Source organism: Tinamus guttatus, unplaced genomic scaffold (assembly GCF_059628265.1).
Source record: "Tinamus guttatus ecotype Peru unplaced genomic scaffold, ASM5962826v1 Tinamus_guttatus_pri_ptg000086l, whole genome shotgun sequence".
NCBI classification, from domain to species: Eukaryota; Metazoa; Chordata; class Aves; order Tinamiformes; family Tinamidae; genus Tinamus; species Tinamus guttatus.
In genome coordinates, this window is record NW_028288620.1 from 2,854,225 (window position 1) to 2,869,419 (window position 15,195).

Genomic DNA, 15,195 nt, shown 5'->3' on the forward strand with positions numbered 1-15,195 from the left:
AAGTGTTATGCGTTCATGTATTATGATGTATGGAAGTTATGTTCAATGTTTCACAGTAGTTTCTATAATCAACGTGCAGCAGCAGCTCCTGTTCCAGGTTTATGTTACTTTCATGTAGCTTGAGTGCATTGAGTAGGTACAACATTGAGTAGGTTCAATGTGCAACACTTAAAAATCCTTCTAGAAAAAAACAAAAACATATTTTATCGATGAGAGAAATGGAAGTATCCGCAATTATTTTTTCTATAAAATACAATCTTACCTTTTTTTTTTTTACTATTTCAGTATTCTTTTATGTTTGTATTTCTTGCAAGCTCCCAAGGCTCTGAAAGCTTTGTCAAGTCGCCTAATAAAACTGAGTGTTGAAATTTCCTAGGGCTAGCTTGCTGCTCTGATGGAGTGGCCAAAATTCAAACAGGTGTAGTAATTCAATGGGGTAAACTGATACCTATTTTTCAAGAAACAGTCAGTCAGTTGATAAGTTATGTTTGTTCTCAGTAGAATACTAACAGCAGAACAACTTTTCTGCTTTGCCAGTAATGACATATAATGAAATACAGAAGGATTTATATAATAAGCACTGAAGAACACTCTTTCGAGTAACATTGCTGTGGCGGTAGTAGGAAAGATCATATATGGTTTTTGGCTAGCTGTATACAGAGAGACTTTAAAGAAACATGAGTCTAATAACTAGTAATGCATTAAATACAACTTTTTGATATAAATGTATAGTTAAGCAATTGTTGTAGCAAATATATGTCTTCTTTTTTTTCTTTTTTATTTTTTTTCTATAAACTGGATCGTATTAGTGCTGTCAGGCTGTTTAGGATTTTGGACATGCATTGCATTCTTCCAGGAAAGGCACATGTCAGTCAAACAGATGTCCTCCCCCCTCAATTCCCCAAACATCTCTGTTATTTGTTCTAATTGGAGTCCTCTGTAACTGGGAGGGCTTATGGGTTATCAGATTAACAGGCTTTTGTGCCAGAGTTGTGTATAACTTACTTCTGCTGCTGTTGTAAAAGTATTGTTGCAAATCCAAAACTTAAGCAATTTGGAAAAAAAATAATGCTTAATGTGTTAAAGCAGAAAAGTATTTCACTTCAGTAGATGAGTCTTCCTTTATGATATCAAGAGTCTTAATATATTTTTATTTAGTAGTATCGGGTATATACTGATTTTGCTACAGGACAAAATTATCTGACCCTTTTGAATCAAAATCCTTCTTCAACACTAGGGGTTTTGCTGTAAATTTTAATAGCTTTTTTACCTTGTGTGTGACTCGAATGTTCTTTAGTAGCCCCGAAATGGGAAGTGTTCCTTGAAACGCTGAGAGACATTCACCATCTGTCTACGCTTTTTGTTCCGCATAGTTGTTGTGTGTAGACAGACGCTCTGAACATTGGTTTCTTAATATTGCTTTGTCAAGAAATTAGTTTTATATTGTATCTATTCATGCACTGCTCTCACGTAGCAAGTAATTCTGGAAGTAGTACCACTGTTTGTCAATCCGAGTTTATTGGCAAGTGCAAATTAAACTATACTAAATTATTTCTCTGACATAAGAATTTTGAAGTTCAGGTTTATTCATTTGGGGTGAATTCTCCCCCCAAAATATAACTTGAAATACCCGTTTACCATCAGAGATGATGTCAAAGCTTTCTTTTGTTTGCAATTTCCCCCCAGGTGACATGATTCTCCTCAGCACCGCAGACTGGTTACTAAGTACCAGCACACAAACCGCGGCAGGTTTGTGTAGCTGTGGTGAACACACCAGCAGTGTGCTGTTAGCATGCATTTCAAGGTGTTGTCCTAAAGGAGTCCTCAGGAATAACTCATGCTCGAGGAATCTGGTCTAAACTTTTTAATGTTACAATTCCTGTCTCTGGTTGCTCTCAAGTGGCAAATAATGAAAAAAAAAAGAAAAAAGAAAAGAAATATTGTAGAATCATTTGTTTTTGAACTAGATGTGTGCTAAGAGTCACATTTTGCAAGCTAAATAGATGCTTAAGAATCCATAGGTGGAATTTTGCTGTTAATCTGTTTTATCTTGAGAAAATGTTTGGTTTGGGTTCTTCTAGCTGCTAAACAAGCCTAAGAAAAATATGGAGTGAATGTAGTGACGCTTTCATTTTTAATGAAGGGTGAAGTTAAATTTTTTCTTTTCCTGAATTTCTTGGAGCAGAATCTCACTGAAGTGCAAATCACAGATATAAGGATGCACGTGTGTGGGGTTGCCAAACACCTTCCTTAAAATGCTCCAGTGTGGTTTGCTTGTTTGTTGCACGTGGAATAGAAATTGGTGTTGCTGAACATTCACTTGTTAAGCAGGCTATGGGAAGCTGACTTCTGACTGATGCACTCATTTTTACTGATAGAAAAGCGCCCTCCTCTTTTGGCATGAGGGCTGTCATGTGAATGAGAAATGGGGCCTCCAGGTATATACATATTTGCATGTTATAAATGTGTTGTAAAGATATGTTAAATTTGATTTGATTCTGGGTGTGATTTAGGCAGCTTTCCATACCCCAAAGTGAAGCATATGTTCACTAGATTAGAAAAAAATAAAAAAGAAAAAGAAAAAGAAAAAAAAAAAGGGAAAAGAAAGAAAGAAAAAGAAAAATCTGTCCCGAAGTGAAATGGCCCTGTTTCAAACAAATGTTCATTGATTCCTCTAAGGCACACTTTCAGACTTGTCTCTTATTGATGTTGTTCTACAAGAGGATGTGGTTGGAAGATAGCTCGCTGTTATTAGCTGGATTTTTAAGCTTCACACTTAGTGGTAAATTTTCAAAGGACTGAATGGGCGTTTAGTTGTGTGATTGAATCTTAGATTAATCCCTGCATGCAGCTTTTATATAACTCTTTGTGTGAGCTTTTATGTAACTCTGGAGTGCTTAATTTCTCATGGGTAGAACAAAATCGTTATAGTGCAAAACTGACCAAATAGTGATGTCCACGGCCCACATCTGGAGAAATTCTTCCTCCTCTTCTTTTATCTCATTGTCTTTTTTTTAAGGCAATTGCTATTTAGTTATTTTCTTCTATCTAAAAATTTCTAAACAAATCAGTTGACTAATTCTTGCGTTGGACAGCAGTTCTTCTGTGAACTTCTTATGGAGTATAGTTAGTTCTCTAAACCAAAACTTCCTTTAAGCTCATCTCAAGTTGTGAGAACAGCTGTGGGCCTCTGCATTGTGAGAGGAAAATAAAATTTCCTTATCATTTGGGTTTAAAAAAATCATAAATATTATTAGGAAAATACTGACAGTAAGAAATCCGTTTGCTGGCATTTGTTTTTTCCTCCTTTACTCTGGGCCAGTCAAGCAGCATGGACCTCAAAGCAGTTCTGGGGAAATTACAGGAAAATTATTGATCTTATTCAGTCAGGAATTTCCCAGGTACAAAAGTAGAAGAGTAACAAAAAATGTTTGGCTAAAAGTATTCAAAAAAAAAAAAAAGGACAATCTTGTCATATTAAGAGGGACAGGATGGTCTATCATAAATAATGCAGGATTTGAATGTTTCATGATCATTTAAACATTTGAACCTTTAAAGTATTTTTGAAAAAAAAAGTTCTCTGTCTAAGTGAACATCAGATGCTCTGGACACCTTTAAAATTTGCCCCTGTGTGGCTTGCCTAGGAAAATCTGTAAATAAGGAGAAAATGCCTTACAATTTTAAAAGCCGTGCCTTATCTCTAAAGTTACTTTGTCAGCAAACAAGTTGCTGTGGGGGGTTGATACAGAATGACTTAAAGAACCAATAACCTAATTGCCACTTATTAATTTTCATCAGGCAGCTACAGGCTGTTCCAACAGCAGGACCGACTTTGAAGGGGAAAGGCTGGGAGTAGTTAAAAGATTGTAATGACATGTAAAGTTGTTTTCCACAGAGGCCAGTTCGATGCTTTCTACTTAAAATGATCTTTTCTTTTATCTTAAGAACGTGAATCAATTTTCTTGGCTTCCATGTAGTGAGAAACAGAGGCCTCTGACCCATGATTATGGTGGTTTAGGCAACCATCATGAAAAAGAAGAAATGAAGACTGGGAAAAGACGCAGTGGTTTTCCAAGCAACTACATTTAATTTGTATTAGGAGTATAGAGGTGCTTCCACCCTTATTTGAGTATACAGAAGGAAAAGAGAAGACATTTTTATATCAAGTGGGTAGGGAAAATGAACAACAAATTGAAGCTCAGATTTTCAAAGATAAATAGGGAGGGAGGCTTCAAAGGCAGTTGGACATCAAAATTCCTTTGGAAAGGAAAAAAAAAAAGCTCCTGCTCTTAAAGTACCTGCTGCAACATGAGAATGAGATCCCACACAAAGGCACTCAGAGCTCCCCACCAGATGACTACCAGGAAGGTGGCCATTAGAAAGGTTGCCTTAAGTCTGGTGAATGTAAATTCGTCCTCAGGGTTCAAAAGGCAGCACTACTCAGCAGGTTTGCTGTCCATTTGTAATATTATAGAGTGGAGAGACACTTGTATTAGGCATTGTCTGAGGACTTGCAAAAAAAAAAATCTTACCTGCCTTTTCCCAGAAACTTTTGAAAGAGATCTTTGAATTTGAAGACTTCAGTGGCAAATTTCTTTTCGGTAGACCACCATTAGCCGGCTGTGCCTGTGATCTATATATCAGCAGTGAAGTTACGTAGATGCCTCTGATGAGCAACAAGGTCTATCAGGTTGGGCCTGTTGCAACATTTAAGAGCTGCAGCTACAGAGGTCCATCTGCATTCGAAAAAAATCAGAAAACTCTTTAAGTTTGTCTGTTCCTTTAATGAAAGAAGAAAATAACGTTACAATGAGTTTACATATACATATACAAAAGATACTTCACAGTCAATAGCATATTCAAAACAAAAGCCTTTGTCTAAAAAGGAAGATATAATTTACAGCATTTTTCAAGAAACAGCCCCACCAAAAATCTGTTTTCTTCCTCAAAACTATCCAAGCCATGCACTTGTCCTAATTTTTCATAACTAATTACCTCATCCTCAGTTACTCGCTATCGGGCCAGCTATTGCACCTTGCTTTGTTTTGCAATGGATGTTATTTTTGGATTTATGCTTTCTGAGATGTTACACTCCTTATTAAATGTGTAATTTCCGTAAGACTCTCTCTGCAAAGTAGTATGATAAACTAGTGGAATAAAATATTGACACCTGTAGAGAGAGTATGAGCTGGTTGTCACTGTGGCACATGTTGTTCACATGGTTATGTGGATTTCTGCAAGTAAAAAGACACCGAGTTGTCTTTTATTAGTCTTTTATTAGTCTTTTATTGTTGCAGTCAATCTTGTGCATGAATAGTTCTTCCTTTTTTTAACAATCAGTAATTATAATTTTTTGTATATTTTAGGGTACATATTGTGCGAGCTGATGCCAATCAGGCAAAATGATCCTCTTTTAGGAGACTGTTGGCATCTTTTAACGGCTCGTGTCTGGAGTTTCTGCCAGTTGTGTATGTTCAAGTGCTACACCTGTGTTTGTGAGGAAGGACTTGGTGGTGTGAGAATTTTAATTGATACACCTCCACATTTAGACAGCCTGAAATAAACCCCTATGGAGATGGAACTAATATTTGCATTAAGGGGGGTACTAGTGTGAGGAATTATTGATGTGGGAACCATGGAAGAGCACAAGAGCCTCTTGTGTGGCAAGTGGTCCCCATCCAAGCAGCCCTGCAAAAGCAACCTGGGGGCTTGTAGGGGCTAGTCTCTGACCTGGTGCCACTTCTGGAGACTGGAAAACAGATACTCATCACTCCATCTGTCTATGTGAAGGCAAGGGGGAGACTTGGGCTGCCTTTCTCTTCCCCGCTCCTTACCTTTTTCCTGCTGTATTACCTTGGCTTCCTTCCAGACTGTCTTATCTGTGCTTTTGTTCTGCTTCCCTGGGAGTCCTTCCGCCTATTTGGAGCACATGTAGCATAATGCTCTATTATTCCCCTTTCAGAGCCTTCTGGCCAATGAAACTTGTCTGTCGCCTCATTCCAGCAACTTCTTTTGCAAAGTCTTGAGTGAGGAGACTGACCTCTAAATATTTGTATATTCCTCACTTTTTCAGCAGGTGTGTGCATGTATTTGCGAAAAGAAAAAAATCACCACTTTATTTTCCCCTGCAGTGTTTTCTTAAGAGAAAGGGGAACTTACTTAAAATAAAATAAAATTAAAAAAGCCAGTAGCAATACTGATTCCCAGAGCCATTTGAGAGAAAGAAAATACTCCAAATAACAAAACTACTTAAGAAACAAAAATGCAAAAATGAGTGGAGTGTCTTGGAAGCATCATTATTTTAATATCAGCCCTTTTCACAGGCTTCTCAGAGTATGTTGTTTGCAGCAGGTACCATTCCCGGCAGTGGGCAGAGCAGAGAGACATGAGGCACTTGCCCAGAGTGCATGAGGTCCCCAAGCCCTGCTGGCACGTGGTGGCTCCATGAAGGCTCCATGCCAGGAACCCGTGAGGACCTTCACTGCGTAATCAAGGACTGTGCCTGCCCTCCAGGCTTGTCCCGTGGGCCTTTCCAACACGTCTAGGCTCTATGTGATGCATGATCTGCATATGTGCAATTGTAGTGGTAGGTGGGTCACCCTCTGCCGCAGATAAGCATGACCAGTAGTGCAGAACAGAAGGAAATCCAGCCCCCTCTCTCCGTGTGTACTGGTAGGAACTTCAGGGAACAGGCAAAAGACATCCAAGTGCGAGCTACAAAATCCCGCCTTAATAGAAAATAGGGTGACAGCATCTTCAGGGTCCTGTGACCCTGCAGACATTGTGGTACTTCCATTTGGATCTCATAGACTTCTGAAGGGATTTGCTTATCATAGGCAGATCAAAAAAGATGACACTTCAGAGTTAGCCGATGCCCGAACTGGGCCAGTGAGTGCTGAAACCGGGCAAGCAGCACCCGTGCCACGTTGTCTGGCTGGACAGCCCGGGAGTTTCCTGCTGCTGCTGCAGGGAGGGGAAGGCCGGCTGATGCTGTCCCTCCTCGTCATGGTGAATCTGGCTCCAGCTCCATCAGCCCTGCAGTCCAAAGCCTGGCTAAGGCTTGTGAAAGGTCTTGCCCGCCTTGTCATTCTGCTTCTGCTGCTTATGCCTCAGTGATGCATCTTGTACACCAAAATGGTAGAACAGGCTTGAATTCCCCATGAGGTCCTCTGTTCATTGCTTGAAGACCTCTGAGGATGCTGCAAGGTAGCTGAAGCACCCCCCTTTGCCATTAACGGCTCTGGTAGATACCACGTGTGCTCCTTGTGGAGAAAACTACTGCCCATGTGCAGAAGGAGTTTCTGTGGTCAGATGCACAACAGAGGATCTAAGAAGAAAAAGATAAAATAAAAATATATACCATAACTCCTCTAAAAGGGTTTTTTATGGGTATATGCAGCCTCCATTTGGGCAGGAGATTCTTTGATATAAATTGACATGAAAATGTCAAGGGTTAAGAATGCTATGTTAATTCAGATATTCTGATTTCCTAGCCAGAGTGAATGAAGCTTTTTTAGCTTATGGCTGTGCTTATCAGATAAATATTCAGATTTAAAACTTGATTAGCAGCTACAAATATTATCAAAACTTGCCTCCACCCAATTGGGGTTTTGAGTTTTCTTTATGATTTTGTATTGGTGTGGTGGTACCATATCTTTGTAAATTCAAGAATTTTTGCTTGCAGATGAGCAGGAAGAATTAAGTTAAGGCTCTTTCAGTTACAGTACACAGTACAAGCGGAAGATGAGGTTTGCAGGGGAAAAACATGTGCAGTGAAAGCTAGGGGCTAGCGGTAGCCAGAATACCACAGGATTTGTGGAGACTTCTCACATCAGAGGAAGATAGAGCAGGATATAGTCTGGGCTTGAACTAGAATGTGCTTCTTTGGGTGGGGACTTTCTTTGAAAACTGAACGTAAATTTAGTCTGGAAATTACCTTGCAGTAATTACCCCCTGGTAATTCCCAGACAAATGAGACTCAGGAAGAATCTTCTGGTCGGAGAAGCAGGAGCAAGTAAGTTTATCGGGCTTCATGGCCAAGAGTTGACCATTTGATTGTCTGTGACAGCAGGAGAGGATGATGCCCTCAATAGCAATTAGTATAATATAATAGCAAATATTTATTAAAATATTGGAAGTCAGCTCAAATTTCAAATTTCAACAAAATATTTGAAAGCTTCATTTGCTTAGAAATCAAAATTTTTGTACCTTTGTTATTGACCGATAATTATCTTTGAACTTTCATGTGAGATTTGGGCTTCTGTTGGGTACCGAAAGGGCATAGTATTAAGCAAAATAGTGTATGGTTAGTAATCAACACATGGAATACTTGATCAAGATATACCAAGGCTGTGAAAAGGTGAAAGGCTGTATTAACATACTGTGCAGTTACTAATGTTGTTTGAAGATTGAGAATTTGTGAGCATTATGAAATTTTCTGTTTTTAAACAGTAATAGGTTTAAATTCTGCATTTGCTTAATGCTAGTGCTAGAAAAGGGGGAGAAAGTGAGAGAGATACTAAAGGTGTTATCAGATGAAACCGAAAATAAGGTGGAGCCATGATTAAAGGATAAACTCTGCAGACTGGAGGAAATGCAAAATTTCAGGGTCTTTTAAAATATAAATTGCAACTGTAGGATTTTAAAAATAGATCAACCTGTCTAAGTGTGGTAAATTTTTTTGCTAAAAAAAAAGACTTTGTAACATCAAAGGAATCTAAGTAAGGAATATAAAGTGGATATGTTTTGTGTAGCTTTAATGATACTGTTAAACTCTAGACATGTATATGTCTAGACATATCAGTGCTAATCTTTTTTTTTCACCGAATGTAAACAACACAGGAATAACATCCTAGGAGAGTATTAAAACTGTTCAAAATTTTTGATTTTTAGTTCAATTATATTAAAGCAATTCTTCTCACACAATATATCACCTTGAGACAAAACAAATTAGGGCCTAAGATTTGTATTTAGAAGCATGTGTATAAATTAATCGCTTCATTTATTTTGTTGAGACCTTTGTGCCTCATGAATACTGAGAGCCGTCAGCCAGGACGGATTTCATTTTGCTCATTTATTCATATAATACAACCACATGAGTTTGTGGGTTCTGATATCAAGCACTCTCTCCTAGTGGAGTTCAGAAACTAATTTGTAATTCATCACTAACCACCTCTTGCAATATTGCTGACAAAACACGGCGCATAGTGCTTACGTTCTAAAAGTGTCTTAAGATGAAGCATTTTGACAACCAATTTAGAGCTCGATCAGCAGTTATGCTACCTGAGAATTTTTGTGCTTCATTTTCCATGTCTTTTATAGATTGATTATCTGCTAGTCTTATTTTTTTCCCTATTATTCTTTTGTGTCATTTTCTTACACAGTCTCTTTTTAATTCTTGTTTTTAAAACCTCGTCAATAAATAGGAAGAGAAAAATAATAGAGAAAAATATCTTTCCGGTGACACAGATATTTAACTCTCTCAATCAAATCTAAATTAGTAGTTCTCGATAAGTGTTTAATTTTTGCAGCAGATGAGGAATCCATCAGATTTCTTGAAGTTCTTGTTCATACTCTGTTTTCTTACAGAGTGAGTCATTCGCCAGCATTAAAACTTAGTAGCATATTGATAAAACAAAGTCTCTCTCTGATGTGAGCCTAATAATGTCTTGCTAAGTTCTACTCTGGTACTGGAAGAGCAGAAATGGGAACTCTTTTGCTTTGCTCTCTTTGGCATCTGCCAGAACTGTGCATGCCGTTGGGAATGCCTGGAAAACTCGCAACGCGTTCTGTATAGAAGTGACACAGATTTGCCAGTGTCCAATTGTGAAAGCTTAGAACGGGTTGCAGGAATATTATTACACTGGAAAAAGAGACTGAGCCACCATCCGGAACATGTTTACGGAGCACGTTACTAGGCCCTGGGGAAGAGACGCAACATGTAAAAAGGGAGTTTGGGATCTGTGCTTGCTGCACACAACATAACCCGGGACCTTCCAAAACTTTGCTTGCATGGACAGCTCCATATTTTCATGTGATAGATACGGATTCTCGGACACTTGCCACAGTAGCAGCTCCTTTCACAGTTCTCTTTCCACATGGCTCTGGGGGAAAAGTCTGCTATGTTGGAGGCCTGTTTTGTCTAGGGCGAATGACAGATCTCCATCTACAGTGAGAATCCTCATGATGGAGTTTTTCTGATGGGGAAAACCACGGCTGTTTCTTCTTAGTTCTCCGCTTTGTATAGCAAATTTTTATCCTTTTGAAACATTTTTTAGGCTGCAGGCAGAAGGAAATACATAGCTGTTTTCTGGCATTTTGATTAAAGTGCGTGGGGAATGGAGGGTTTTCCAGTCTCTATCCATCTTTATTAAATTCTCAACTAGTTGCAGAACAAAGGTCTGTTAAGGTCATGGTCATTTCTAAAGAAGGAATGATAGGGCTTGTTTATTCTGACCTTACTAACATATATCCAAATCAGGAACAACATGGGCAGCCTTTCTTATCCTATTTTTCATATATTCAGGAAACACAACAGTTGAGAGAGGAGGAGACTGAAGCAGCTGTTATCAAAAATTTAGTGAGCATATTAATCAGCAAATAGAATCAATTTCCATGAAGAAGACACTGAAGTGTTTTTCATATATTTTTCCTATATCCTAAGAAGCAGTGTGTCAAGTAAACAGATTCGGCTCTAGCCACTCTTATACTAAAATACTGCTCATGAGTCCTTCCATTTTGATTAGATTGTTCCTCAACTCATATCTTTAACAAAGGTGTCTAAGATCCAGACTGGGGGCGAACGATACTAGGTCTCTGTGTTGTGGGAAGTGTCTCAGCCTAGTCCTAAGGCTGCAAGTTACAGTGATCCAAAAGAATAGTATTTTATTTTACAAGGAATAAAATAATCATTTCCCCAAGATAGAACAAGGAAAGAGTTGGAAGAAGGCACATACTGAAATCTTTCTTCCTGTGAACCTTTACCCCAAATTGGGTTGATCTTTCTTCTCTTCCTTTCTTTTCCCCCCTCTCAGTTGTCAGCTATAGCGAAAAACATCCTTTCTTGCTATTCCCAAAGGTATAATTGCATTAAGGAAGTTAGGCTAGGAAGACTTGCAGAGTTTTGGGAAGGCTGGAGCAGTTTTTGAAGCTGGACTGATTCAGAGCCTCATTGCAAAATGCATTGGTGAAAAACTTTTAAGAGAAAGCAGAAGATAGTGTAGGTGTAACTCCGGATCTCTGCATTTAATGTAGAACATTTGTAAAATTCTGGCAGTTTCCTGAAAATGACTTGGACTGGACACTTTTTTTTTTTTTTTAAATCTGTGTATTAGACTTTACATATTTAGTAGTGAAATGACTGTCTGGACAACCTTGTGTTCCTAAGCAATAGGTTTGGATTGGAGTTGTGGTTCTGACTGTGCTGTCTCGAAGGCAATCTCCTAACCAGGAGTGCGGCCAGTGTGCTCCAGCTGTTGTGGGCACTGTGTCCTTGGGACAAGGTTAAACCTTGTATGAAGTAATGCCCCTAAAACAGCCAGTTGTGGCTACCAGACCCTCTGCACCAACTGCTTCTCTCTATAAATCTCTTCCCATTGGGCTCCACTTCTTTCTGAATTCTGCGTGGAGCTACTACTGATCTCCTGAGTTAGCTGGCACAGACAAAACTTCTGTGTGAGAATCAAATGGAAGTAGAAGGTGATTCGTAAAATCTTGAGAGACTGCATGCAAATCCCTTGGGTGAGGTCAGGTGAAAGAAATAGTGAGATGTGGAAATAAGAATTTGTATTGACAAAGAAGAGAAAGGTCCTTCATCAAAAGGGAAAAGGTCCCCTCCAGCCTTTGCAAATCTAGTGAAAAAGGGTCTATGTTAATGATGGTTGCAATTCCTATCTATATATTCTTACAAAGACAGGCACACACACACACACTTAGCGTCAAGGTGACACTAAGGCTTTAGGTGTCAGATAGGATGTAGTTCACCTTATTTTTCCTGGATTACTTTTCTGCCATCTTATTGAACTGAATTGCCCCACTGAAAGGTCAGATATTTACCAACGCCGGTGCGTAGGAAGCAGTGACTCCATGTCAACAAGATCCTTCTCGGGATGCAGATCGTAAAATCAGCTCTGTTGCTTTGTGAAACACCATCCTCATGCTTGCTTTCGTATGCTGGAACTCCAAAAGCTGCGCGTGTGAGACGGGAGCTGACACATGGCCGTGCGCTGCCGCAACTCGCTGGGAATGGGTGCTGCTTGAATCCATGCCGGATCAGCCCTGTCTCTGGAGACTGAGGCACTGGCATTGCACCGTAGCAACAGAAAGTGAGATTTGTTAGCAGAAGAGAGGCTTTACTAAAAGCCAGTAGTCAACAATTAATTAGGATATTGCACGAGCCAGGAGTGAATCTCTCTTACTCTCATCCTTTTTTAGTCTCTGACAGCTGTGTTTAATTTCTGATGGAAAGAGAATAAAATATAAAAGCATTCTTTTTAGTAAAATATCTTCTTTATCCAGTGCTGCTGAGTAGGGAGTTCCTTTTTATTTTCAGAGCAGAAATCTACTGTGATTAAAGCATTTTTTTTTCTTTTATTTCATTTGAAATTTTCATTTTTCCTCTGCAAATTAATTTGGATTGGAACATTTTCACTAGAGCTCTGACAAAACCATTTAAAAAATATATATATATTTTAATCTTAAATCATTGTGTTTCAAGCTTGCAAATGTCTCTTTGACCTGATCTAAATGTAGCTCCTTCTTGCTGGGTCTGGAGGTTTAAGAGGAGTCAAGACAGGTGCAGAGAGTTGCATGGGGACTTCTCATTTGTTACAGTGGCTTTTATTCCTTGGGGACAGAAATAACTCTCTTGATCATTTTATATGTATGTGTAAATCGTAGCTGCCAGTATTTTGCATTGTCTGTACACACAAGTACATAAAATGCAAAATATCACTAGCCATGATTTAAACATTTTTGGCATATGTTTGTTTTATTGAATTTGTGACTGTGAGCGTGTGTGCATGTGTGTGCAAGAGTACTAGGTGCATATAGAATATATTTTATTTATATTTCTATAGTTAAAACAGAACCAATGAGCAGCAGTGAGATTGCTACTACTACTACCGCAGACGGGTCTTTAGACAATTTCTCAGGATCAGGTAAGAACAAAACAAAGGTCTTAATGCTCAGTGGTCTTTCACTCATTATTTTCTTTTCCCATATGGCCTAAACCTGTGCACAAATGTTTGAAAAGTTTGGCGCACTTTGCAGCTTATCCCTATTTCTGCTCGTCTTATTCAAGTCAGTAAGAGTTTCCCCTGAGCGAAAACCATATAGTATCACTGATGTCCACTGGTGTCTTCATTAAGAGTCTCACCGGGGAGCTGCGGAGCAGTCTGGCCCAAAGTAATTACTCTTTTGTTTTCTATGAGTAAACATATCTGCCTCTGTGGTTTGTGTTGTAATTGAGGTGAAAGTCTTCTTCGTTTTTCTGTTGTAATTTGTTATTATCGAGGTATTTTTGTCAGTCTTTTTTTTTTTTTTTTTCTTTTTTTTTTCCCTCCTTACTGGAAGCCAAGCACATCTTAGCTGCTGACATTCGTAAGGCAAATACTGTGAGAAAGCCCCAAGATGTTTGCAGTTTTACATACCTACGGATTAACAGTGGTATTTCTAGCACATCGTTTTTATGGCACAAATCAAAACAAAGCAGGGATCTAGTAGTGGCATTACATTTCCAGAGCAGCAAAATTTGACATCTCACAACCACTAAGGCTGCAAGTAACCAGCCTTTTCCTACCCTGCTGATATTCCTCATTTTCTGTGTATGCAGTTGAGGATGAAAGGGGCAGACCTTAAAGGCAAATGAGGTTTCTAGAATATTTTAAATCTTTAAAAGAAGAGGAAAGCAGTAGCTATGTAGGTCTGTGGTGATGTGACTAAATCCTGGGCCATAACATTATATATATATGCATCATGTGCCATGAAAAAAGCCAGAGTGCGGAAGGATGAGAGAGCAGCTCTCTGCTTTAGTCCCTGCTTGTTGAGCGCTCCCGGAGCGCAAAGATGATGGATTTTCCCTGTAGCTGGCCAGGAAAGGGGTAGCTGGCCAAGGGTAATTATCGGTGCCTTGTTTACTTGCAGATACTTAGCGGTGGGGCCTGTTGTTTCTCCAGCTGTCTGGTTTTACAGTAGTCTCCTAACTCGCAAGCGACCCCTTCCTGGCAAAGGGCTCCAATACCCCCTTGGGACAGGGAGCAGAAGTGGCACCCAAATGGCAATCAGAGCAGGAAATGCTCTCTGAGTAGGGACCTCCTGCAAACAGGGGGAAAATGGGAGCAGAGCACCCATTGCATCCGACCCGAGCACCCCTAAGTGCTGGAGGCTTCCCACAAAATCTTGGTTTGCGAGGGCTGCTTTTGGGGAGCTCTCAGCATCTGGACCACAGGAAGGGAAGTTCAATATTTAGCCTTTGTGCACTACTAAGGTCTAAAAGCATTTTAGAAATAAGTAGATAACATGGGGGAAAAAAAAAGAGAGAGGGAGGTGCAGTATGGTAATGCATCTTATGCATTATGAAATTATTTCAGAAAGAGGCACGTGCGCTGAAGCTGAGCATATGTTTTCAATAGAGGCATGCATAAAGCTCCTTCATAAAATGTAGGTCTTAAAAATTCTAAAAGTTAATAAAATGTTGCACTTGAGATATCACAATCCTTTGAAAGTATGAAGGAAAATGTTTCCATTAGGAAATAGATTGTTTGCATTGAAAATGTTGTCTGTGTGCAAGCAAAGAATCAACTATTGCTCTGGAGTTGTACAAAGGGGCAATTTAGCATTTGTAATCAAGATTTTAATGTTAAGCATTCTTGCATAGTTCCTGATAAAATATTATTTTCTACCTCAGGTATCAATTATATTTGAATTTAATTAAAGTCTTGTTAATATTCTGAAATTCTATTAGGAAAAATAATATTTATCTTTGGTGTGTGTATTTACACTTCTGTGTGCTTTCTTTTCTCCTCGGCGCAGCAATTGGAAGCAGTGGTTTCAGCCCAAGACAAACACACCAGTTCTCCCCACCACAGATTTACCCTTCCAAGTATGATATCTTTTAAAAATAATAATAATAGTAGTAATAATAATAACTGAAATAGGCAGATTTTAACCTCATTTAAAATAATAATTGGGTCCATC

General features: G+C 39.0%; 1 protein-coding gene across 10 annotated transcripts in view; it reads left to right on the top strand.

Annotated features, from left to right (window-relative positions):
- Nucleotides 1-15,195, top strand: part of EYA1 (EYA transcriptional coactivator and phosphatase 1) — a 79,404-nt gene that overhangs the window by 223 nt on the left and 63,986 nt on the right. For 5 of the 10 annotated variants that reach the window (XM_010225437.2, XM_010225438.2, XM_088520335.1 and 2 more), the window contains exons 2-3: nt 13,077-13,157; nt 15,031-15,100. In XM_010225437.2, coding sequence (XP_010223739.1) covers nt 13,077-13,157; nt 15,031-15,100 — 151 coding nt within the window. Of the gene's footprint in view, nt 1-466; nt 482-1,686; nt 1,756-6,421; nt 6,434-13,076; nt 13,158-15,030; nt 15,101-15,195 lie in introns of all 10 variants that reach the window. The other 5 variants (XM_088520330.1, XM_088520331.1, XM_088520333.1 and 2 more) reach the window with 3 other exon arrangements.